This window comes from Choristoneura fumiferana, chromosome 18 (assembly GCF_025370935.1).
Source record: "Choristoneura fumiferana chromosome 18, NRCan_CFum_1, whole genome shotgun sequence".
In the NCBI taxonomy this organism is placed as follows: domain Eukaryota; kingdom Metazoa; phylum Arthropoda; class Insecta; order Lepidoptera; family Tortricidae; genus Choristoneura; species Choristoneura fumiferana.
The window spans coordinates 1,491,821-1,519,545 of record NC_133489.1 but is presented as its reverse complement, the minus strand read 5'-3'; the positions used below and the strand labels follow the sequence as shown (position 1 = coordinate 1,519,545).

The window sequence follows — 27,725 nt, the reverse complement described above, 5'->3', positions numbered from 1 at the left end:
GGAAAAAACGGAGCCTTAAGGTATAGTTTCGCCATGTCTGTATGTCTGTCTGTCCGTTCGTCTGTCCGTCTGTGGCTTTGCTGCGAAACTATCAATGCTAGAAAGCTGTAACTTTGCACGGATATAATACTTTTTTACCCCCATCCCCCCTCTAAAAGATAAACTATTGGTTTGAAAATTTTGAAAAAAATCGTGTTGGTAGTATAAGTATATATTATCAAACTTGCAAGGAAAACTATAATAAAAAAACGGCTAAGTTTGCTTGAGAATTATTAGTAGTTTAAGAGCAACTTAGGGTATAAATAATTTATCTAAACTTGAAAGATTCCGTACAAGATGCAAAATTATTAGTAACGGCTACGGAACCCTATCTTAGACGTGCCCGGCACGCTCTTGGCCGGTTTTTGGGAATTCCCTTGCGAAATTTCAATTCAATTACCAGATCCTAGTTTATGTGAGCGAAAGCCCGAGTAAGTTCGAGTACTTAGCGTATAATATATATTATTATATGTAGAATTCTCATGAACATCAAGCGCTACCCACTCCCAAATTCAAAGTTAAGTTTAGGTACAATCCTAACCGTTCAAATTATTCGAGGAGCTTCGAATACTACACTAAATTTGAAGATAATATCCCTTGTTAATAAAAATACCTAATAACCTTTGCTGAACAATTCGATTGTCTGTCGTCTGAGCTGAGGCTAATAATGCCATCTATCTGTCTGTCTGACAACCATTACGGTCACAGAATAGTACTCGATTTTTATAGATAAGTGACTTCTTAATCTAGAATTGTGGTTTTATTGAAAAAAACTTTCAAGATGTAAATATATTATGCAAATGCAACAGCAAGTAACAATTAAATTATGATGAGTGTGACATTCATAATGGTTTTGTTTTCATAATGTACGAGTTATTAACTTCTTAAGTATACAAAAGTTAAAAATTTAATAAAACAAAAGTTCAACGAAGGTTGCTAGAAAATAATACTAAACATTCAGATTATATTATCTAATTTGGAACACTACAAAATTCAAGTAAATTAAAGTAAGGTGCATTTTTTGCACTAAATTACATACAAAGCTAAAACTCAAAAGTCTAAAATCGTACAAAATTAAAAACAATTAGTTACAAGTGACACATCGACATCGTGAGAATTGCGGGTAACCGGTGGATGCAAGTGGCGAGTTGTCGTTCATTGTGTCGTTCTAAGGGGGAGGCCTTGTTCAGCAGTGGACGTCTTCTGGCTGACGATGAAATTAAATGAAATATTTATTTGCTGGAATACGTTTGCATAAGGTCTTACGAGTAGATATCATCTCGAACATTATTCAGTCGATATCAACAGCATGCAAATTTAAAATTACAGTGGTATTATGATTTAAAATTCAAAAAGTCCTTAACACTATAGAAGCAGTGATCATGTAGCCATATTTAAATTATATTTTTATAAATAAATCAGAACAGTACTAAACTGCCAACATTAGACACATGTGATCCTGAAACTACCGTGAGACTCACTCATATTAATGACCCGGATAACTCACGTCTTAAATCGAGTTTAGCGCGAGTCGCGCGAGCAGACCGGCGGCGCGCATTGCGCGTGTTGCAGCAGCCGCTGAGTCGCGTTGCTCCGAAGACGAAGGGCTACGGATTAGCCCGAAACATGTCGAGCTAAACTCGATTTAAGACGTGAGTTATCCGGGTCATTTAAAGAGACATGTGATCCTAATCTCTTTAGCAGTTTTCACTCAAATCAACTGGAAATTAAATTACATATGTTCTTTTATCGCGAAACTTCTAACAAGCGCGCAAATAAAAGAAATAAATATATTTTCTCGCCATTTGCGTTTTGCACGAAATGAGAGAAATACCCAAGAATGGTATTCTGACTGGTGCTTACACCACCGCCGGCGATGAGCCAATTCGTAGCTAATATTGAGACTCTCAAGTGCAAGTGTCGATTCTGTTACATGGCCATTTAATATCTATTTAAAAATGAGCGCGTTTTTGGGCTCTGCGCCACCGGATGGCACCGCATAGTTCCGTGTTCCCACGGTGGGTTCCGGGTGCGACAGGTGGCCTGGGGGACTAGAAACACCACAGAATAATAAGCATACATCGGGGTTTTCGGTGCTGGAATGTTTGACATTAGCCAAAGAGTAGGTATTGACATAAAAAACAAAATGTACTGTAGTAGGTTTCTGCCTAATTACTAATTAACTGAAAACAAAATGCTTAAAAACATAATAATAGGTATTATATAAAAGAAGAAGATCAGTCATTTAGATATGAACCTCTTTAGTTAAGTCCCTACTCGAGCCTATTACAACTACCGACGTAGAAAGATCGTTCAGTTCGTTGAAATGGATATTTTTACAGAAAGACGCTGTAGCTTAACTGTTTCAAATATAGAAAAAATATTAATATGTAGTTTCTTATGAAAATCACGTCAACTACTTTACTGCCAGTAATTTTTAATGTTATTTTTATAATCATCTCATAAAGCTTGGTTGGTAGTAAAGCCCTACATGAGTTCGCAGAGAATTAGTTATTCATTAGGCATAATAGGTATGTTTTTTTTTCAGACTAACCTCTCTGTTTATCTCTACTCTTTCTCAAATAATTCCCGCACAGAATAATAGAAATAGAAATGTTAAAGTGTATTTGCCTTTACAGTAAATTAAGTCACTTTTTCGCCTCTCTTAGTACATTTAGTTGATTTAATGTTTTAAACTTTCGTGATATTCACTTGTAATTCACCACAGCCACCGTAATGTGGTCGAAACGTCGAGATAATGATTACTTGTATGTTAGCATGATAAGTCTCGATTGTGGTATTAATTATTTTAGTTGATTGACTGACTGAGTTCTCTAGTTAGAAACCCTAGTGTAGGCACACATGTTACAGTCTTTTTTAAAACATAGTAGCTCTTGTTACTGCAAATTATTGAATAAATATTCCTATCTTATCTTATTTATTTGCTTGGTCCAGGAATTACTTCGCGGAGGTCCGTATCAATTAAATATATGGTTTTTACCTTGCTTCTCTCGTCGTAAAAAGTGGAACGGTAGCGGAGGAGTACGGTAAACGGTAATAATATTGCAATCCATTGTAGTATTGTAGGTCTGTATCAATCCTAACGTCAGTTTTTTACGCTGTGAGGTCATTCATTTACTGTAACAAACTCCAACACATTATTTTCCGTAACAAGGAGACGGAAACCCCATAATAAACTTAATTTAAATGGTCTGCCTGAGATTCCCTTGTATTTAATTTCACTATAAATTGGGTCCGGACGTGCGGTTAACCAAATTCGTGCCCTTTGCGGTCAAGTTTGCGCTTGAGTACCTAATTTAATCTAGACTTAACATTATTTACGGTCTACCTGAACGTGTGATTTGAAACATCACAGTATATTTACAATAAGTACAATGTACATCCTTCCAATAAAAAATACAAACAAAACTATCCCGCTGTCAAATAAAACTAACAATCTTCCTATTTATAAGTTATAAGGCAAACACGTGGTCAAGAAACGTCACTGGTTCATACCCCAATACGCAGGCCGCATTACCCCTTTGTATGTCAAGATTGGTTTTTTGGAATCTTTTTGTATTTTTTATTTCAATTCCAAATAAAAAATACAAAAAGATTCCAAAAAACCAATCTTAATTTGACTGCTTAGAAACGATATCTCTTGTCCGGGTGAGCGGTTAGTTCCAAAGGAATGACGAAAAAGTTTGAGGGCTTACGGCATAGATGTCGCTAGCGTCACTGCTTAAGTGACTAAGTAAGAAACACAAGCTGAGATATGAGGTGCATAGGGAAATTCGTGTCGGTACCGTTGACCATCAGTGGTGTAGCGGTATAGCACGCGGTACGGATTACCGGGACTGGGTTCGATTCCCAGTGATGGTCTTATTTTTCTGTTTTTTTCTGTGCATCTATATTTCAGTTTGTATTTTCAATTTCCTTTGTATGTCTCCCAATTCGCCAGCCCTAGAGTCCCCCGAGGCAAGGACTAACCTCCTAGACAAGGTTTTGGTGCCCGATGACCCCATCGTTTCAAAAGCAGGCGCCGTAAATTCATGGTAGTCAGTCAAACCAAAATATTTGCGACGCTTGCTTAACATTTCCAAATACTAGGAGATGCAAGTCCGAGTTGCGCACCGATGTGTTTTATTGTAAAAAGATATCCAAGAGTCCAGCATATCGGCTCGCATAGGTACTTATTGAAGGTCCGGAGTAGCGTTTGTCAGAATGATCGTTTGTCATAACTCTTTTTTCTGCAAATCCAACGATGAAAAAATTTAAAGTTTCAATGGGACAAAAACTATGACAGATGATGATTTGGATAAACATTATTGAAGACTTCTAAATATTCTTCGATTTAAAATCAATATATGGCGCAGTCGGTAGGTAAGAACGATGCAAGCTTATATTATGACAAATTACCTCCTCGGGATTCTATCGTGTGCCCGAATTTCGTATGCCATAACTATCGTTTTCCATAATTTTCATTAGTCACACAGTTTATTTCTGTAACAGTTTTTTTTTCAGAACTGATGTAACCTAATCTAACCTATTGCATATGTAATAAAAGATGTAAGATGTAGGACGTAGTAAGATGACATTTTTAAAAATCTTGATAAAAACACGGTTCTATATATTTTATGTTGGTATGGCAAATGAAATTATGGTAAGTGAAGCGATTCGCGTCCAAAGGTTCGAGCACGTCTAACCGCAAGTTTGTCCATGGGTAGTAGATAGGGTTCTAAAGGTCAAGCGCCGGTCAAAGGGACGTTACATCCTGAATACTTGATAACTTAATTGATCCCGGTTACCTGCATAATATAGGTCAAAATTTGCATATTTTAGGTACTTAAGTTATTTCTGCCCGAAGCGTGCAAGAGTGGTAGCCTGGTAGCCTAGGCAAGCAGAGGGTCCTGGGTTCAAGCCCGAACTTGCACCTCTGTCTTTAAGCCGAGTTTAGAGTTATAAGAAAATTCCTGCAAGTTGCATTACGAGTACATTACGAGGCCGTAAAGCCAAAGAGTTTGTAGTGGTCAATCGAGCGCCGCAATGTAATGCAACTTGCACGATTTAACTTGCAAGTCTAAACTCGGCTTTACGAAGAAATTTGCGGAAAGCTTCACGGTGAAGGAAAACATTGTTGATACCTGGACACATCTGCGAGAAGTTCTTTGTGTATTTGATGTTTACAATCCATACTGAGTCCTCATGGGAACTATTACGGTCCAAGCCCACGCATTCTGAGAGGAGGTGTGTGACCAGCAGTGGGACGTAAATAAGCTGTGATGATGATGATAGTTGGGACGAGAAAGACATGTTGAAGATGTAGCCCGAAGAATTGCGAAGCTGAAGTGGCAGTGGGCGGGGCACATTGCTCGCAGGACTGATGGCCGATGGAGTCAGAATGTTCTCGAATGGCGTCCACGGACCGGGAGACGAGCTGGCGGTCTCCAACGACCTGGATAAGATCGCGAGGTCGTGGTGGATGCGGAAAGCACAAGACCGGTCTGAGTGGAGAGCCTTGGGGAGGCCTATGTCCAGCAGCGGACGTATTGGCTGACATGATGATGATGATGATGTACAATACCAAAGCGAATTGTATGCTATGCTAGTAAGTGATTTAACACGAAATTGAGCGTAGCCTCGCGGCACGTCTCGGTGTGAGCCGACCCTATAAGACTTCCTTCCGCTCGGCGCTCTGTATAATAGAATAGGAAACAAACATCTATAAAAACAGCGAAAAAACACTACAATCCCGATTGAATCCCACAAAATGATATTTTAAACACCTTCAAAAACTGTTTACCGCGTTAATTCTATTATTGACCGCGATGGCCCTTTGGGACAGGCATCGGTTACGGCTCAGGTAGGCCCACCTGGCACGGAAAAAACCAGGAAGTGCCCCACATGTGGTCTATTTTGTGTCTCGCTCACACATTCCTGGAGTATGGTCATAGTTTGGTTTACCAGGTGGTTGCATCGACCTTTAGCGACGTTAGTTACCTAGATAAAAAGTAGGTAGGAAAAAAGGCCGCGGTAGTTTAGTGGTCTGTGCAAAATTACAGCTTTCTAGCTTTGATAGTCCCTGAGCAAAGCCGCGGACGGACAAACAGACAGACAGACATGGCGAAACTAGAAGGGTTCCGTTTTTGCCATTTTGGCTCCGGAACCCTAAAAATACTAAAAATCGGTCAAGCCGTTTCGAAGGAGTTTGGTCACAAACATTTTTGACCCGAGAATTTTATTATAGGCTAGCATATAGTTATCATACAGTTCCATATGATGATGATGATGACATATTAAACCACCGACCAGCGTTTAAATACCCAATCATCCCCATCCAGCAATCTAACAAAGGACCATATTGTCCATCCGATAAGCGTCATCCACCGGCGCGCGCGCCGCCGTGGGAACCCGGCGCCCCGCGCTTCCCACTGAGGGATGGAACCCTCCGCAAATATTGGAGTAAGCTTCTGGACAACTATACTCGTAGGGTTTATGTGTGAATATGAATAAACGTATACTCATGCGTAGATAAGACATGTAAAGCAACCTGTATATAATAACGTGGGATTAATACATGGGCATAAAGCAGCGTTTCCACCAGTTAATGTGTTGTGAATATGTTGCAATACCTACCTGAAATTAATTATGGCAAACATGCGTTATGGGGCAATGAATGTCTGTGTTTTGAGACAGTTTTCTCTTTCTCACACCTTTGTCCTCCCTTTTTAGGGTTCAGAAGCAAAAATGGCAAAAACTGTCTGTCAGTCCGTGCGCGGCTTTGCTCAGGGACTATTAATGCTAGAAAGTTGTAATTTTGCACGGATATATATATATGTAAACTATGCCGACAAAATGGTACAATAAAAAAAAAAATGGTACCTCCCATAGACGTAAAGTGGGGGTGTTTTTTTTCTCATCCAACCCTATAGTATGGGGTATCGTTAGATAGGTCTTTTAAAACCATTAGGGGTTTGCTAAGACGATTTTTCGATTCAGTGACATGTTTGCGAAATATTCAACATTAAATTGCAAATTTTCATTACAATCGAGCGTCCCGTCCCCCCCTCTAAAATCTAAACCGGTGGGTGGGAAATTTTTTAAAAATTCAGGAGGGTAGTAAGTATATCAAACTTTCAAGGAAAACTAAAACGGCTAAGTTTGCTTGCGAATTTTTAGTAGTTTAAGAGTAAATAGCAGCCGAAGGTATAAAATATACCCAAACTTGGAAGATAAATACGAAACCCTTAGAAAAATATTACTTATTTAATTTTTTCGTAATGGCTACGGAACCCTATTTTGGGCGTGTCCGACATGCTCTTGGCCGGTTTTTTTTAACTAAAACGGGACTACGCAACACTGTGGCATGCTCGATATTTTTATGGTAAGGTTTTAAGGTTTTCAATATGACTTCAATGTAAATTTTGTTTTCAAGCCCGTAATAACAAACTAGCCACTATACTTCTGGCAGGACCTCTGTCACAATACAACATAAGGGGCTGTTTCACCATCCGTTGATTAGTCTTAACTGACGGTTAAATGTGATGCCGTCTCTATTTCGAATAGACGGAGACGGCATCACATTTAACCGTCAGTAACAGCCCCTAAGTATATTACTTGTATTATGCCTCTGTCTACAGTGGCGCCAACTGTTGAGCGCGAAAACGTTAGCTCTCATTGACACTATAGTCCTATAGTCTATTTTATAAAATGGACCACGATTAATAATACGAATTTTCTGATAAAATGCGATGAAAACCCTTCAAGCACTATTTGTATTTTCCATATTTTTTCAGAAAGAAATTGATGAGTTTCGGCATTTTTCTTGTAACACGTTGAGTTATTTAGTAGTTAATGTTGTGTTGCGTCCGAATCCTCTTTTCTCAATTATGTTAGTACCCATAGCATTTATTCCAGAACCTCATTCACCAATTACATAAATTACATAATGAAATGCGGCTAGAGTACATGAAAAAGTCCTCATGTCACAAAAACTATTTATAGAAAAGCAATATAGCAAATTGACTTGTCCCAGATTTTTGTCCCTTCAAGTAATATGACAATGGAATTCTGTCTATTAATGCAGAGAGCCTTTCATGAAAAGAAAAAGATGAGAGTGTTCAATCGGATTTGTCTTTAAGTGTATCAGTTCTGAGCAGTGATAATGACAAAAGTAGATGCTATTTTCGTATGTACGTCCGATTGTTGGTCGAGATATTTTATGGTCTGTCCCAGAATTCGAGATACTAAAATGACAGTCTGAAATGTCAAACGTAAAAATAATGTGGCCAGCATAAAAGGAACAGTGCTGCTCCGTGATTTCGGTTTCGTAAATAACCGATAAAATGTTTATTTTACGATAGCAAAAATAACATTAATGCATTCAATATTCTACTTTCCATTTTACTTTATATCATACGATAAAGTGATGAAATCTAAGCACAGGTAAAAATACAGTGTTCATCACTTAGTGCCAACGTAAAAAATAATACAGATGCTACTACAAAACTAGAAAAACGAAGTTCGTATGGCACCGTCCCTTTCACTCGCGTATTGAATGAGATAAGCGTCAGCGGGACGGCAACATACGAAGTTCGAGTTTTGCATTTCGTAGTCAGGGCCAGCACGGCTACTACGAAATTCGAAAATCGAAGTTCGTGTCGTTCCGTCCTTCTGACACTACTATTTAATTTAATACGTAAGTGAGAGGGACGTTACGGTACGAACTTTGATTTTCGAATTCCGGAGTAGGCCCTCAGATATCACACAACGTCATTGTTCATGTTTTTCGTATTCAAGTGGTATTCAACCGATTTTCGTTACTTTACTCGTATTGTCATCGGATGTGATCAGCGCGTTTTCTCGTGTTTTTATTTTGATATTCATATCATAGAATAATAAATCAAATATTCATTATTCTCATATTATTTAGTTAATGTAAAACTTAGAATGAAATTGAAACTTAAACATCAACTATTCTCTCACTAATTATCGGATGGACTTTAAATTTTGCAAGTTCGACAATAGTGCAACTACATAGTTAAGCACTAAGCAAAAAAAAGGAACACACACACACACACACACACACAAACATCACGCCTTTATTCCAAAATGGTTAGGCAGAGCACACGAAACGTTACAGCTTCGGAGCCACTTTTAGCAATTTTAGGTTTTAAGTTTGACAAAAACGGTACAATACTGACAGGTTGCTAGCCTGTCGCCGTAACCTATATCCTCAGTCGCATCTTACGACATCCACGAAAGAAATGGAGGGGTGTTATTCTAACCCGACACCACACGGATAAAAAAAAGGCAAAAATTACATTATTACAAAAAAATCAGAACTTTTTGACTGTGCAACACGCCCCTTACAAGAAACAACATTTTTTAATCCACTTACAGAAAACGAAATAAAATGCTAAAAACGTAATCTACATCTATTATTAAAAGATCACGCGTCAATTGTACAGAATGACAAGCGGAAATTGCACCATTTTTCTTTGCAGCACCCTTATTACAACAACGATAAGGTTGATTTCTAAGCAGCGAATACGCGTGGTAAAGGGGATGTTGCCACACCTGTTAAGAAAAAACAAAGAATAGGAAGTGAAGGGAAGTTAAAGAAGTTATCTATAATTTGGGAGATGTTGAATATCATCGCAAAGGATCACTAAGCATCGTCTGTTACACAGAAATTACCTTATATTAGTCATCCGCTTTTTGGTACCTGAGCGGCCGTGGTTCGCTTGGGCTGAAACTCAAAAATACGCGTTTTTCCAGAGATAAGACCAAGCTAGATCGATTGCCAAAACCTAGATTTTTACTTGACTACCTTTTATTTATTTATGTTCTGGGATATATATCTTGGAATCTCGGAAACGGCTCCAACGATTTCGATGAAATTTGGTACGTGGGGGTTTTCGGGGGGTGAAAAATCGGTCTAGGTATGGTATCTCTACGAAAGCGCTATTATCGAGTTTTAGCCCGAGCAAAGCTCGGTCGCCCAGGTACTATTAGTTATAGTTATAGTTTTATTTGGAGAACAAACAGAAATAGATGTACAATAATAGTTCTTATGTTCTAACTTCTTATAAATCACATTCATCTTCCTCCTCCTATTAGTTATAACTTAAGACTTGTAAGCTACTTTTCCTTTGGAGTATACACAGTATACATAGGTAGCACGCGTTTATATAGTCATCTCAAAATTTTGTTCACTATTCTGTCTACATTGGAACCACAACCCATCTTTCCAATTCTCACCACAAACGAAAAATAAATAAAAAATAGATTTTATTTCCACAGTAAATCTGATTAGCCACAAAGAGCGCCCCGCGAAGGACACGGCGAATAAAGCTAATTCAGCCTTGACGGTAATAAAGTTTGGCATTTTGGCAGACAAAGTTGCCATTTGAGAGCAAGATTGTAAACAAGTTCAAGGAAACCTAATTGGTTGCACACTGTTAAGAATTTTTCATTCTGGCAATATTTTCAACAATTTTCTATTGGCTCTTCCACCATCATCATCATCATCATCATCTCCGTAGAGCGCCACTAATGTGCTCTCAGATGGCATACGTAGCCAAGCCAATTTTTGCAACAATGGAATTTGTAAGCAACATTGATTGTAAAATTGTCATGGACATGGAATAAAGCATCTATAACTAAGTTCTATGGCTCAGATTGTAATATATATATATAGTATACGTAGTATACGTAGTACGTACGTGTAGTGTAGTGTAGTATAGTTATAGTAGTAGTTTGATGTAATATACAAATGAATAAATATAAAAATTCAAATTCAAAATTCAAATGATTTATTCAGTAAATAGGCCGCAATGGGCACTTTTACACGTCATTTTTTTAAACTACCAGCGCTTTCGAAAAGACCATCATTGCCAAGAAGAATGCGCCGCAAGAAACTTGGCAGAAAGTCATTTTTTCATAAAAATATAATTACAAATAAAATACTTAAAAACTATATTATACAATTAAAGAAAAAAAAAACAAAAAATAATAATAAAAGAAATACAGGGATGTATGGTGTCCCTTAGTTACAATACTAAACACTAACTATATCTAAACTATATCTACATTCAGTGGAAGTGTAGAATGCTTCCACCGTCATAAATTTTAAAATTATTATTATTATTTTATATTATTATTTATTATTATTTTAAACATTCCTGAAGACTTTATAAAAGTGTTACTGAAGAAGGTCTTCTGAAAACGTCAAAAACTGTCGGACTGTTTCTGATTTAAAGTCGTCAGTTGAGTCATTTCATTTGAACTTATTACAAAACCAAAAGAAAATCGTAGCAAGCAAATGCCCTATCGGAATAAAGGTCGTCACTTCCCCCCAAACAACAATGATTAAACTTGAACCGATTTCCAGTACATCAAAATCTAAACCCCAAAGTCCGGTGTCCCAGTAACAAGGCCAGTTTACCCTGATCCCCAGGACATCAATGAACCTGTTATTTGCTTACAAAACCTGAATGGGAGCAAGGGGAGCGCAGCTCACCACATTCTGGACATCCTTACGGAAGACGTCCGGAAACCCGAGGGTTCCCGTTACAGGATTTTTACGTCTCTTTTTTACTCCTTAGTTTGTGTATACTGCGTCCTTTTCTGTTACTTGCTACAGGGTGCGTCAAGGGGTGAATGGATTTAAGTGGATGCGTCTTGATTTCGATTTTTGTGCGTTGCTTTTGTTACGCAAATTTTGGTAACATCTGCGTATTCTTCGATCTTCTTCAAGGCATTGTGCTCATTTTGTTTAATAAATAAAGTTCGATTTAATTCATTTATTTCAAGGAATATTAATGTGAGATTTTATAGAGCTTGAACTAAAGATAAAGAAATATTTTAATACACGCTGCCCGTCTCAGCTTTGCACGGATGAAGAAAATGAAACTAAATCTTCACTTTACAATAGAAACATTATACAGCGTGTATTTTTGATAGAACCTCAAATTTGAAGGGTAGTTAGTGACGGCCCTAATAAGCACACTTCATTATATATATATACATAATTTTTTTTTTTCGATTGGATGGCAAACGAGCAAGTGGGTCTCCTGATGGTAAGAGATCACCACTGCCCATAAACATCTGCAACACCAGGGGAATTGCAGATGCGTTGCCAACCTAGAGGCCTAAGATGGGATACCTCAAGTGCCAGTAATTTCACCGGCTGTCTTACTCTCCACGCCGAAACACAACAGTGCAAGCAACTTAGTAAAAAAAATGCCTTTAAAATAAATTAGCACGCAATGTATCACTACATGATACTACTTTATTTTATTCAAAACGTCGCACTTTTGACGTGACAGCTAACTCGGAACGCTTCTCTCTCTCGTAGTACGCATTACATTGCTGCTCGAATTAAATTCAAAAAATAATTACGCTCTGGCACTGAGCTCTGGTATTTAATTCTAAATTAACAATTTGTTTTAATATCGGTTCACAGCACTTAAATCTACGTTGTATATACAACATGAAATATGAAATAAAATGACAATTAACAATTTCGATTAAATATAATGTATTTACATAGTATCTTTGTTTTTCCTTCTTGAGAGAAAGTATGATAGATAATATGTATATTTCGTAAATTTTAAGTAAATATCTTAATATTGACAGCTACATACTACGAGTACATACATGCGTAGCAATAGAATAAACATTTAGTTAGGTCTTTGCGAGGCCCTTTGTCTATATTTATCTATGTTTTTTTAAATTTGCTTGGCTTGTTGCGCGAGGCCCCTACAAGAGCGATACCACGGGCGATTGCTCAGTTCGCCACCCCCTAAGGCCGCCACTGAGTAGGTACTACCGTACTACCCAGCAGGCACCAAACGACAGAAAACATTTCCTTCAAGAAGTTAACAATACTACTTTAAAATTCTCACAAACGCAATTTTTCTTGTTGCAGGCCTGGACACCTTCGCCTACGATCCTCAGCGTTACGCCATGGACTACCACAGCATCGGCTTCCGCGAGTGCGCCGCCGAGGTGGCCCGCTACCTCGTCAGCTGCGAGGGCCTGGACATCCAGGACCCTTTACGACTCCGGCTGATGAGCCACCTCCAATGCTTCGCGGCCCAACGGGAGCTGGCAGCCAAATCAGCCAACTGGGGCTACCCTCAATACCCAGCGACACCCGTAGCCCAACCTCAGCATGGCTACACGGAGTTACGGCAAGAGCCAACGACATCTACAGCTTCAACTACTGTTGCAGCTCCAATGGCGGTAGCAGCGCCGTTGTCCGCCCCCCCTAGTTACCCTCACTACCCCCCCGCGCCACCGCCTCCCGCGCCGCCTGGGCCTCACCCTGCGCCCCCTGTTCCTCACTACCCTACTCCGTACCCTCACCATCCTACGCAACATCAGTATTCCCAAAACAGCGCGAAGCCGTATAGGCCTTGGGGTGCAGAATTAGCGTATTAAATATTTAAATAGTAGAATAAGAAGAGAGTATGTAGAGTATAATTTACCCTCACCATGTGAACAGTCGCGACCACGTAGAAGACGAAGGATTGGCAGGCCTTCCAACAGGTGGACTGACGACATCATGAGAGTTGCGGGCAACTGGTGCAAGTGGCGAGTTGACGTTCATTGTGGCGTTCTAAGGGAGGCCTTTGTTCAGCATTGGAATTCTTCCGGCTGATGATGATGTGAACAGGACTGAACAGGTTGTTCCTTCAATTCTCACTTACAGATGTGCAAGTTGCAGAAAGTTTCCAAAATGTTGGAAAAGTTCTCGGATATTTCTGGAAATTTTCACAAGAAATATGGGAAATTTAAATTTAAGAAAGGGAAAGTTTCAATCCTCATATAAAATTGTGAGAAGTTTCCTAAATTTTTCTATATGAAAAATTCCGCAATTTTGGAAAGTTTCCTTTGGCACATCAGTCTCACTATTTTGAGTTTAGTATAAATATAAAATGAAAGCAAATGTTTCGCTTTGATTTGCACTGCGATAAAAAGACAATTTTTTACGAATTCTCACGGGATTTTTGTAGCATACCTACCGAAATTTAGACAAAATTTGGTATGTAGATAGCTAAAAATCTGGAATATCATATAGGTTACTTCACCCATAAGTCCCAGGTGATCCGAGTTAATTATATAAGGGAATTACCAAAGTTTTGACCGCTGGATAAGAGACATGAAATTCATCCCAGGTTTTTTATGCAGCGCTAATGAAATTCAGGATCTAATTTTTGGGGATTCCAATTTAAATTCATTGATTGCTAGACCCAATGTTTTACGTATACGAAGTAAAAGTTTGTTACGATTCAGTACAAAATTAGAATAGAAGCGTGTATAGCACATATTTTTGAAGCGTTGCACAATTATATCTTGTTAGTATTATTATTATTACGCACGACTGTACATCAACAGCAAAAGTGGACGAACGTTTAGCCCAAAAAATCTACATTGAATACCTTGGTAATAGAATTTTGTGCGGATTTGGAGCACTATAACCGCTCATATATCTAAAAGAAACTGTATACTTGAAAGAAATTGTAATAACCTTTAACTGGAGGATTTATAAGTCTTCTTGGTTGGATGAGTTGGCCCAATTACTAGCGATCATAAGTTCGCCATTATCTTGCTACGCCTACGATATTTATTTTGCCGTATAAAAAGCTAAGAAGATTACGAGTAAGTATATGATTTGTAGAAATGTAATATTCCCACAATGTTCTTTAATGTTGCTATAAGATGTTTACACATAGGTAATATCAGATTTTCCTCATTAAATAGGTTCTGAATTGCTTTTCATCAGTTCTAATACCTGGAAAAAAATCTTACGTATCTTGAAAAACCTTTGACCTTTTCGGCGGTTGCGATGCGAACAAGCAGAAAAATCCTCATCAAAACTGGCAGAAAAATGGCCAGTATTCAATTATCTAAATAATATTAATTCAAAAAAGGGGACACCTTTATAAGCCTGTAAAAAAAGTAGGTATTCAACCTCGCTCAAACACTTAATCAGTGTCATGCATTGGTAATTTTCAGACTTGGTCCAGTAAAAAAGGGGTTTAAAACACACACACAATGTTCTTCAAAGTTTATCGTAAATCTACTCTCGATTCTGAACAAACTTTCAAACTCAGTTATTTAATTAACTACTAGTATTTTCACCCGATCATAAAGAAGATTTCATTAAATGTATAAAATTGAATCAAAATAGGCTGACCAAGCCTTAAGCATCTTAAGAGTTGTTGGCGATCTCAGAGTTTTAAATATTTTTGAGACTGTTATATAGATAGACACTATTATTAAGTTGTGTGATAGTAATATAGTATATTACATATTTACGTAGTCACTAGGTTATGGGACCAAAAAAGAAGCTTTAATTTGTATTTGTCGGTTGTGCCGCTTTGGCAGCAATTTTCTCAAAAATAACCTAAGATAAATGTCATTAATGAGGGTGTCTTGACAGGAGAAATATCGCTAGATGGCGTTAGTATCAAGAGATCCGTTTGACGTTAGTCTTGCAGCGATTCATTTACTTTTTTAACCAACCACAAACGTGACGCAAATTTCAAAGTTGTCAAACGACGGAATGGCCAAGTGGTTAGAGACCCTGACTACGAAGCTTGAGGTCCCGGGTTCGATTCCCGGCCGGGGCCTATATTTGTGTATAATTTGAATGTTTGATCTCGGGTCTAGGATTTTAAATAGTATTTATCTATATACAGGTAGAGTCATTCACGATGACGCGTGCCGTAGTTCTTATTACAATGTCATTAATGTCTAATTTTTACAAAATCACGCGTCTTCGTGGATGGCACTAGGTATAGGTATGTTTGTTTGTCCGTTGCCTAGTATACATAGTACAAGGTTTGCTTAGTTTGAGATAGTCAATTGGTGCCAAGGTCCCATGATATTTATTGTTATTATTAAACGAACCTTACGATACTAGTGCCATCTAGCCTGTCTTACAAACTCTAATTTACAAAACTTGCCCGTTAAAATGAACTATTTACGTATGAAAAAAATTGCCTAATACAAAGGTTGTGACAATTTAAGCTATAATTATTCTTAAATCGTGTTTTGAATTGTATATTAGATTTTCGACTTACATTGGGTATGTCGCTGTACAATTTATTTGTAAATATGTATAAGAAAAGAAAGATAGTTTGCAAAAAAATAAATTATTTTGACATTTTGGGTGCATTTTCAATTTTCACTTCGCTACCCTTGAATTTTCTAATCCGACTTAATACAAAGTGTGGCCCAGAACCGGGGATAATATTAAAAATAGAGGTTCTATAGGTCATGAACTTTGAAGAAGGAACCCATTCACCATACTTTGAGTCATACAAGATGACTCGGCGCTGATATTATTGGCTGATAGTGCGAAGGCGCCTGCGTTTCACCTACAGCAAAAATGTAATAGCCGATGTCCGACTGCACATACAAACTCAAATTTTCTTCCACAAGTCGCATTTCTCCACCGATTCTAGTGAAGTCTCGTGAGCACGTTCGATAGTTAATTTTTTTTTTATAATAATAATAACAATATTCATTTATTTCAAGTAACATGACTCATAGAAAATACAAAAAGAAAAAAAAATACTCAGAAACAAAACTTGACTTGACTTTTTTTTTACTGGTTGATGCAGATTTTGGAAAAAAAAACAAAATAGCAGAGCCATAGGGCTTACTAATGTAAAAGACAGATTTGCGAGGTCTGTAGCTATCAGAAGCACAAGCACAAGTATAAAATTAAATACTAAACCAAAAGACCAGCGTCGGCCGTAAAACCGGCGCTATACTGATTTAGTTTGGAACCATTCCTTACTTAATCTAGTCGAAACGTCGAGGTAATTATTACTCGTGTGTTTAGCGTCCCGTTTGTAGTATTTTAACTATAGGTAAGTACACCTAGTACTAGGTAGTCACTAGGTACCTTACCTAGTACCTATACATAGTACAGGATATGTCTAATTAAGAATTACACCCATTTGTTTCATGAATAAAAAGCATTCTATAGTGTTGCCGGTATTCATGGGCTGTGGTGACCATTTCCCGTCAGATAACACGCTAAAACGTTTGCCTCCTTCTAATAATAAAAAAAAATGTGTGTTTTAAAATATATCGCGTGTGGGATGGCTAACAAATAAAAAAATATTGGCTGAACTATCAACACCAAATAAAAAAATGACATTCATACCTACTGGATTTTCTGCAAACAACCGTATATTTGCAACCAAGTGCTTATTAATAAGATTTATTATTTAACAAAACCATGAAAAAATTATCAATAATTTATTTTCGAATATCAATTGGTATTCAATTTATTCGTTAAGATTACGAGGGTGACGCTATTTTTTTTACTAACCACAGTTTAACAAGGTTTTTTTTTTAGTCAACCTAACTACTTTATCAATTATCATACATTAAACAGAGGGTGCAAATTCTCTCTAATTCGGAACTTAGCTCATACGTTTTTATATAGTCTGTCAAAAAAGAGAAGAAATTAAAAAGTGGCAACACTGTAGTGTCCCCCCTTTTTGGTTTGACAGGGTTTGAAAGGGATGACACTACAGTGATGCCACTTTTTAATTTCTTCTCTTTTTTGACAGACTATACCATGCCATGAAATGTGTCTGTCTTGTCTCTTTCTTTCCTTTGCAGCTTTGCAGGTTTTAAATTTAACACCCTTTCAGCAAATAAAACACCAACAAATCCTAAACCCTCTTGACACGTTTACAAAGTCAGTAGTCACATTCCACCACACGCACACGCGCGCGCAAAAACGTTTGGCAACTTGCGCACACGCCGCCTACGGAAGTGAGGGGGGGTGCCGTGGGAAACACAAGGGTGGCGGTATCCCATAGGCGACCCCTAGAATTGCGGTAAATATAGCGGAAAGGGCGTAAGTGTCGTCAAGTCTGTTTGGGGGTCCGCAAGTCAAAATGGCAAGAATAGAACCCTTGTGTCGGCCGTACGTTTATGGCAAAGGTGCTATAAAATTATAATTTGACGTATCGTGTAATAATCACGCCAATAAAGTAAATAACAATGAAAATAAAATAGAAATATGTATGTATAATATTTTAGGTGCACCACACCTGCCAAAATCAGTTTCTTAGTTATTTTTATTGTAAAGGTTGCCCGGAAGAGGTCGCTCTGAAGCGATAAGGCCGCCTATAGCTTACGCAGGATTTTTTTCTATAAGTAGGTACAGTCAGTATCAAAAGTGGCTGGTTACTTTTGTAGTTTGTCGTTTTACAGCCACGTACATAGCGCCATACAAGATTGACAAATGTGTTAATGTGACAGAGTCAAAAAGTAACCAGCTACTTTTGATGCTGACTGTACAGACCTCTTTTTTTGTACTGCTTACTGTATTGTGGTGTTCAAGAAAAGTCATTGTATTGTAATTAAGTACTACAAGTTAAAACAAGTTTATTTATTTGTATTGAGAACTTGTATAAAATTTTAAAATTTACTCCACGACTGCAAAATATTCAAAGCAAGTGTGGCTATTTTGCAAATCAATTTTATCCATATTATTTTAAACAATGGACCTCAGCAAACACATGAGTCATAATGAATCAGTAAAGTGAAAGAATTATGTAGAGTATTTATGACTAGCGTTTCCAACCTCCACTTTCATCACAGCCCTACAATGCTTCTATCTTAGACCACAGCGTTTTTTTAATAAATAAATGCACCTTCACAGTCAATACTGCACCCTAAACACCACCGTCACTTACGCCCCTTTATACAGGGTTGTATCGTTCAAGCACCTGGTTATTTTTTTAATTTGTTACACCTGTGCGATTGTTATCGTAAGTGCACAAATGGAAAGGTCGGTTACTGGCCAGTTAGTTCAAAGTTATGAGCGGTTAATTAGTTCGGTAAAGGTTGACCAGGAATATAAAAAACCTGACGCGGTGGCAGCACTTTTACGATTTATATGGCAACATTCTTACACTTACTATACGATACCTACCAGTAATATTGACAACGGTGTCGGTGATGTTATTTAAAGGAATATTTTCTAATCCCTCAGACTTTTTCTATGACTAATACTTTTATACATTGTGAATTATTTTCCTTCCAAAGCTATGGATAATATTCGGCATTTTAACGCACAAAACCACGAGCAAACAACGTTAAGCTTTGACAGCAATAGATAGATGACATTTGATTTTAGTGTTACCAGTGCAACAATGCTATATAGATCATTAGAGATTTATCATTTAGGTAATTAAGTTCATGTCAATCATAAGCTAATTTGAATAGAAATATCATAACTTTGACTTGACTTTCAATGTCCAGACAGCGAGTGATTCCGACGCTGTAGAAAATAATAATCTTAGGTGATAATTAACCTGTTCGTAACTATCTTACGTAACCAGCACTTCGGTTAAATAATTTCGAAATTAACTGGGTCCACCATCGTTGGGCGCTGCGGGGCTACTACGAAATTCGAAAATACAAGTTCGTGTCGTTCCGTCCCTCTCACGCTTATACTTAATACGAGAGTGAGAGGGACGATACGATCGATACGAATAGAACTTCGATTTTCGAATTTTGGAGTAGGCCCTCTGGCCCAGTACTACGAAGTGCAAAATTAGAACTTCGTATCTTGCCGTCCCGCTGGCGCTTATAATATTTAAAACGAGAGTGAAAGGGACGGAACGACATGAACTTCGAATTTTGTAGTAGCCCCGCTGTCGCGTCACGCTCGCTTCGAGCTTTAAGTTGGAGATTAAACTGTACCACTACCATGAGTTTTCAGTGACGTACTCGATAGCGACGGCGTAAATTATTTGTAGAGGCGCTGTACAATTCTCCATACAAATAATTTACGCCGTCGCTAACGAGTACGGTAGGTGGTGGTAGTGGTGCTGCTGAGCTGTTCCTGCGTTGTGTGTGTGTGTGTGTGTTCTCGAAGGACAGGAAAAAATCGGAGTTGATGGCCAACCTTCAGTAATTGGATAGGCACCACCCGAAGAAGATTTTCTTGGAAAACTCTTAATTAGGCAAATCTAGAAACAGGAGGGGTCCGCCCGGATTGCTACCACCATCTTGCTCGCTAATCCTCCCGTGAAGCAGCAATGCTTGCACTGTTGTGTTTCGGCGTGGAGAGTAAGACAGCCGGTGAAATTACTGGCACTTGAGGTATCCCATCTTAGGCCTTTGGTGTTGCAGATGTTTATGGGCGGTGGTGATCTCTTACCATCAGGAGACCCACTTGCTCGTTTGCCATCCAGTCAAATTAAAAAAATAAAATAAAAAAGGGGCCGGATTAACCATTAGGTAGAATAGGCAACTGCCTAGGGCCCCCTCATCGGCTTGGGGCCCCGCCCGCGCGCACTAAAGAAATTGAAAATACTACTAATTATAAATGCGAAATTATGTGAGTGAGTGAGTGAGTGAGTGAGTATGTTTGTTACTCCTTCACGCTGAAACGGCAGGACGGATTTGGATGAAATTTGGTATGAAGATAGCTGGACATCTGGAATAAAACATAGGTTACTTTTTATCCCAATATAATAATAATAATAATAATCATTTATTTCAGACAAAACAAGCTCATCCATAATAGTGTTAGTATTTAAAAGAAACAATAGAAAAAAAACTATACGACTATGTTAGTAAATACCTACTTAATTAAAAAATAAAAATAAAATTACAATTACAAATTAAAATTATATGGCCCCTATGACCTTTTTAGTCATGTGCCACCACAAAGGGCTGTCCAGCCGGTTTGCAATCATGCTCAGGATACTATTATTGCTAACGCGCACACGCTGAAGAAGAGAAGCCGTCTTCTTACGCATTATAGCGTGAAAGCCGTCTGTGCGCGTCTCAGCGAACATAGCGGACGCGCTGCAGTGTCGCGGTAGCCCTAGTAGCATCCTGAACGCGTTATTGTACTGCACCCGCAGGACGTTGTAGGCCCGTTTCGTGTGCTGAAACCACAAACCACTCGAATAAAATGATGTGCAATACGCTTTGAACAGCGTAATTTTCACGTCATTCGAACATCTGCTAAATCTACGAGTCAGCACATTACTTCGTACCGCCAACGCCCTGCGCTCCCTTTCTATATCGTATCGTCTTTCTATTCCCACGGAATAGGGATAACATCTCGAAATAACAACCGCTTTGCTTAGAGTAATATAATTTTGTATGTGGTAGCTGGACGTCTGGAATAACATATAGGCTACTTTATATCCCGATATTCCGACGGGATAGGGATAGAATCTCGAAATAACAACCGCTGGTTTAGAGTCAGAAATTTTGGTATCCGTTTATTTCGCAAACTCTAAAACTGTAAATATTTCAGTATTTATTTCAGGGCCATCGTGTAGAACCCTTTAGGTTAGTTTTATAAAAACCCTGAAAAATTTACAGTTTCAGAAATTTTAAACAGTTGGGAAATAAAAAGTTGCGAAATGAAACAATTTGCCAAACGTTATTCGCCGAAACATTAGTAAACCTGAAATTATTACAGTTGTTCTTAACACAACCTCGATAAAGATCACGATATTTCCCTGGGGAATTTTGTAAAATCCCGGAATTTTGAATTGTAACTAACAGATTGAATAGTTTACGCGTTTGAACTCTAGTGTTTCATAAATTAAAAATTTTATTATAAAATATGCAACCTGCGACGCATGCTGTCAGTTAATTTATTGATCTTGAAAAGAGCTGATGATTTTCAAATGGCTAAAAAGGGGCCCGACATGGTAAATCCGGCCCTGGAAGAAAGCCAGGGCCTACTTCGAAGTTCGAAAATCGAAGTTCGTATCGTACTGTCCCTCGCGCTCTCGTATTAAACAATATAAGTGCCAGAGGGACCGCACGACACGATCTTCGATTTTCGAATTTCGTAGTAGCCCTAGGGGCGCGGTACGTCGCTGTTCACGTAAAAAAAGAGTTTTTTGAAAAACTTTCGCCCTACAAATTGCTTGCCGTTGGTCCCACACTAGGCAAAGCTTGTCACGTGGCGACCGGGATTCGGGTGCAAAGCACTTTACTTAGTTCAGCTTATACTTAAATTAAAACTATATATAAACTTGGGTAATTACAAAAAATGCGAAAAAGTATTAAAGAGAAAGGAACTTAGTAAGTATAGTGACAAAAGGGGGGGTTGGTTAAACCGAGACATTAAGTGTTTGTGCATGTGTGTGTGTGTGTGTGTGTGTGTGTGTGTGTGTGTGTGTGTGTGTGTGTGTGTGCGTAAAGGAAAAGTGAGGACGATTGATCACTCATCATACCAGCTTTTTCCCGTGATTTTTTCTGCGAATAATATTTATCGCGCACCCTTGGGAACAACAACTAAGCGTTTTAACTGAGGCGTGAGATTGGAACAAACAAACCCACTTTCGTATTTATATGTAATATTAGTAACGAGTTACCTTTACCCACGGTTCTTTGATTAAATCGTCATAATTAACTAATTGCCGTAATTGGGCTAGCGAGTTTAAATTACCTCTTAAATGGTCTATATTCTAAGAATATATTCCCCTCTGTAACCGAGATGTGAAATAGAAACTTTTTTAGGGTTCCGGAGCCAAAATGGCAAAAACGGAACCCTTATAGGTTCGCCATGTCCGTCTGTCTGTCTGTCCGTCCGTCCGCGGCTTTGCTCAGGGACTATCAATGCTAGAAAGCTGTAATTTTGCACGGATATATTATTATATGTTAACTATGCCGACAAAATGGTACAATAAAAAACTAAAAAAAAATTTTTTTAGGGTAGGTAGGTACCTCCCATAGACGTAAGGTGGGGGTGATTTTTTTTCTCTTCGAACCCTATAGTGTGGGGTATCGTTGGATAGGTCTTTTAAAACCATTTTTCGATTCATTGATTTGTTTACGAAATATTCAACTTTAAAGTGCACATTTTCATAAAAATCGAGCGTCCCCCCCCTCTAAAATCTAAACCGATAGGTGGGAAAATTAAAAAAAAATCAGGATGGTAGTAAGTCCATATCAAACTTTCAAGGAAAACTATAACGGTTAAGTTTGCTTGAGAATTATTAGTAGTTTAAGAGTAAATAGCAGCCTAATGTATAAAATATACCTAAATTATGGAAGATTCCGTATAAAATACGAAATTCTTAGAAAAATACTACTTAATTTTTTCGTAATGGCTACGGAACCCTATTTTGGGCGTGCCCGACACGCTCTTGGCCGGGTTTGTACTTGTTTATGACATATATTTTTGAAACAATTGAGGGTTCCGTAGCCAAAAACTGAACCCTTAAAGTTGGCCATGTCTGTCTGTCTGTCAGTCTGTCCGTCTGCGGCTTTTCTCATGGACTATCAATGCTAGAAAGCTGTAATTTTACACGAATATTATATTATGTAAACCTTGCCGACAAAATGGTACAATAAAAAATGTTACGATTTTTCGATTCAGTGACCCTCACACACGACTTGACAAGTTTGACTGTGTTAAGTTTCCATAGAGAATTAAACAAGCTATAAATTACTTGTAAGTAGTTCATTCTGCCTTGATTGGACGGCAAAGCTATAATAAGGCTGCTGCAAGAAAACTAATGTAAATAGTTAATTAATTCATCAATTTAACTAAGTAATTACTTTTGGATGGGTCCTTTAGACAAGGTCACGGGAACATTGAAGGACTCCAAACATGGGGACGACATATTAATTATTTTACTGCATACATCGACATGAGTGTATGTGCGCCTTCTGAGGCTACTGACGTAAATCGGATACCAAAAAGCAGTAGTCGAATAAATTAAAAAAATCAAAAAACCCGACTGCCTTAAAAATACAAAAAAAGAAGAAAACAATTTAAGTCTAGTGGGCTAGAACTTTGTTAAGAGCCAGAGAGAAAGCCATTAGGTAAGAATTTTTGAGCGTCACGATTTTAATGGGTCCCGACTGTTGACTTTAAGTTAGCTACTTACTTAACAAAGTTCTAGCCCACTAGACTTGTTTTCTTCTTTTTAGTATTTTCTAAGGCAGTCGGGTTTTTTGGTTTTTTAAATTTATTATTTTATTTCACACTTTTCTGTGAAAATGGTACCTATATTAAATCGGTTATAACCTTATAACCGCGTAGATTCCATGTACCAAACTAAGGAAAAGTACAAGTGCTCATACCTACTTAGCTACAGTCCCCACAGTACCACCGCGCGTCGACAAACGCGGCATGCATAATGCATGCAGGCTTTTACTGGTTGTTAGAAATGGATAATTTTTGGGATTATTTTTCGTAATTATAGAGCTCTGCGCTTTCAACCCAGAATCCTCTGCTTGAGCGGTAATAAATAGGTCAAATCACCAGGCCATCACAGCACGTCTTATTTATACTCCTAAATTAATAATTACTTTAAAAATTAAGCTGCCTCATTTTTATCTCTCAGTTTACAATAGGATAAGGGTTTTTTTTTATGGAAGGCAAACGAGCAAGGATATTTTATCTCAAACACAAAAGGATCAATACAGATGCCGAAAAATATAATCCTCATAATTAGCAAAATATTGTGATTGTTGCGTGTCCACAAATCCATAAAACTTGAATTTCCTGTTCAGGGATTTGTTCACAAATGGGCTTTGTATGGAAAACTTGTATTGGCATATCGAGATGTATTGAAAAGTAGGGTGACGAGGCATGTGTACGAATGAGGGCTATCGCGAATGAATTCGCCGCTAGAGGCGCTAGTGTAGCGTGAGGTCTCCGAAATGTCAAATCTCATAGTTTTTGGGTGAGCTACGTGGGTTTATTTATAATTAGAATCATTTTGTGAATATTTTGCATTAAGTACCTGAAATTAATTATGGCAATTATGCGTTACGGGGCAATGAATGTCTGTGTTTTGACACAGTCTTGTCTTTCGGAAACTTTAATTGTCCTCCCTTTTTTCCGAACAAAACGGGACTAAGCAACACTGTGGTTGCTGGATATTTTTATGGTACGGTTTTAAGGTGTATTAAATATGATTTTAATCTAAACTTTGTTTTAACGCCCGTAATAACAAACTCTGAAAGCCACACTAAAAAACCTCACGCAACAGTGCGCCATCTAGTGAGACAAAAAACGATAGCCCTCATTGCACTGTACTCGTATGAGAACTCCGAAAGAAGGCCAAAAATTAAACACTGCGATTATTTATAATACATCAATTCCACAGTGTGGACACAATTCTCTCAAATGTATAATTTTTCGACTGAAGGTCTATAAACTTAGGAAGCACAACGATAGCGTGTTGTGCGAAGTTACATCTACGTGACAGCGCCATCTATCGGGAACTTTAAACAACAAGTTCCCTTTATAACGGCTTAAACAGCTTGTAAGTTACAATGTTGTTTTTTTTTTAATTATTAATCGAAGTTCGTATAGTACCGTCCCTCTCACTCTCATGTTAAATAATATAAGCGTCCGCTGGCGGGATGGCAAGATACGAAGTTCGAATTTTGAATTTCGTAGTAAAAGGCCAGTTTTTAACCTCCGACGAAAAAGAAGGGTATTGTAAGTCTCTCTGTGGTATCGTAGCTCTCAAACAGATGGACCGATTTCGACGCGGGTTTTTTTGTGCGTGAAAGCATGTTTCCTTGGGGCATTTCTTAGGTATGTTTGATAAAATGCAGTTCAGAAGTTTTTGAGATATTGAACTTTGAAATGACAACATGGGTTTTTCAACTGTTCTAAGTTGATTAGGCTAGTTATACGGTTCATTTCACCACGAAACGATTTGTTCCTAATTCATCATATTCCTAACTCATTCATATCCAAATTCGACACTTTCCTAACTGGTCATAGGTATTCTTGATTTGTCTTTGTACAGTGGAATGAAATCGCGAATACGTGTTTACAGGATTAACACGCATTAGGATAGGTTATAGTAAACAGTTATACTTTGTACCTACTACGGTTATTTTATCAGACAATATTTTACGAAATAATAATATTATTATGATGAATCAGGAATATGACGAGTTAGGAATATGACCTGTTCGGAAAGTGTTGAATTAGGAATATAACCAATTAGGAATATGGAACAAATCCACGAAACTCTGCCTAAGAGTATTATAGGTATCAGGTATTATGCCGAGTTGACACAGTCTTCAAATTCCCGCAATTCATGGCGACCCCTCCCGTTTGCAAAGACATGACAAACCTGTTTGTCCCATTGTCCGCTTTGTGCGTATTCCCTTTGCTAAAATGTCCGTAATATCGCATTTAAAGTATTCCGGTTTGTATAATTACGATGCTCAAAGCATTGTTTAAATTTGTCGTAAAATTTTTTGACGGCAAATTAAACAAGTACGTAATTTTACTACATTTCTGTGTAACAATGAGAGAAAAAAAGTGTGTCAGCTTCGACGTACGGGCAAGGACTTTAACTTATGAGCCAAAATGGAACCATTTCCCAGTAAACGTAATAAAAAATACTGTAGTCTTAGTTTGGCAATGAGTACCAGTCTTAGTTTGGCAATGGGTACCAGTCTTAGTTTGGCAATGAGTACCAGTCTTAGTTTGGCAATGGGTACCAGTCTTAGTTTGGCAATGGGTACCAGTCTTAGTTTGGCAATGGTACCAGTCTTAGTTAGGCAATGGGTACCAGTCTTAGTTTGGCAATGGGTACCAGTCTCAGCTTGTGCTGAGGTCGTTAGCTCAGCGCTGATTTTCAGAAAGCACCCTGGGGTGGTTTATCGCAGCCCCCTGCTTGAACATATTTACTACGTACGAGTAGGTACTTACCTACATAAATATAGCAACTAAAAGAAATTACAACAGATACGACTAAAGTTGTGCGCATTTGTGTGTGTGTGTGTGTGTGTGTGTGTGTGTGTGTGTGTGTGTGTGTGTCAGTTTGTGCATGTGTGTGTGGTTTTTGTTGTTGTTTCAAAATGGTTGCGAACTAGTTTTTTAAGTGGCAAAATTGAAATGAAAACGTGAACGTCTGAAAGTAGACGACTTTTCTAGATTAAGAGGAAAAGATTTAAAAAGCATTTTTCGCTGAAAACATTTTAATATCCCTAAGTAATATTTTTAGAAACACTTTTTCTATAGCTATAAACCGGCAGTCATACAACTTTTACTATGTATTTTTACCACTTTCAAATAAATAAATTTAACATTATACTAATTAAAGTTATACTAAGTAATTGTTGAGGTAATGTCTGTGCGTTTGATGTTATGCATTTTAATAAAGGCCCATGGCAAAGGTTGTACGTTGTAGCCGCCAAAATTAAATGTCTAAAACAAGAACCTTGTGTTTACGTTCTATAAAAAATAAATATGTAATGATAATATTCTACTTGCTTGAGATATTTATGCTCTGTTGTATCAGATATTGGTGTTGATGATTGAATGCAAGTTTCTTCGGCTGTACATGTATATTTTTCACTTAGCAAAAGCACAGGAACGAAGAACCTAAAAGTTACCTATCCATACAAATATTATAAATGCGAAAGTGTGTGTTTGTATGTTTGTCTAACTTTCACGTCGAAACGAAGCGACGGATCGACGTGTTTTTTGGTATGGAGATAGTTTATGGGCCAGAGAGTGACATAGGCTACTTTTTATCCCGAAAAAAATCCCTAGGAAACAGCGCGCAATAACCGAATTTCACGCGGGCGAGGCCGCGGGCAAAATCTAGTTATTATATAAATTTGAAATATACTAATTATTGGCTTTCATTTTGTTACCCTTAGTTACAATAAAA

General features: G+C 37.9%; 1 protein-coding gene across 1 annotated transcript in view; it reads left to right on the top strand.

The window, feature by feature from the left end:
* LOC141438352 (hairy/enhancer-of-split related with YRPW motif protein 1-like) overlaps positions 1-16,222 on the top strand; it is an 18,516-nt gene extending 2,294 nt beyond the window's left edge. Inside the window, exon 2 of the mRNA XM_074102211.1 lies at positions 12,974-16,222. Within this exon, the coding sequence (XP_073958312.1) occupies positions 12,974-13,488 (515 nt within the window). The 3' untranslated portion in view covers positions 13,489-16,222. The remainder of the gene's footprint in view (positions 1-12,973) is intronic.
* Positions 16,223-27,725: the final 11,503 nt, after the last annotated feature.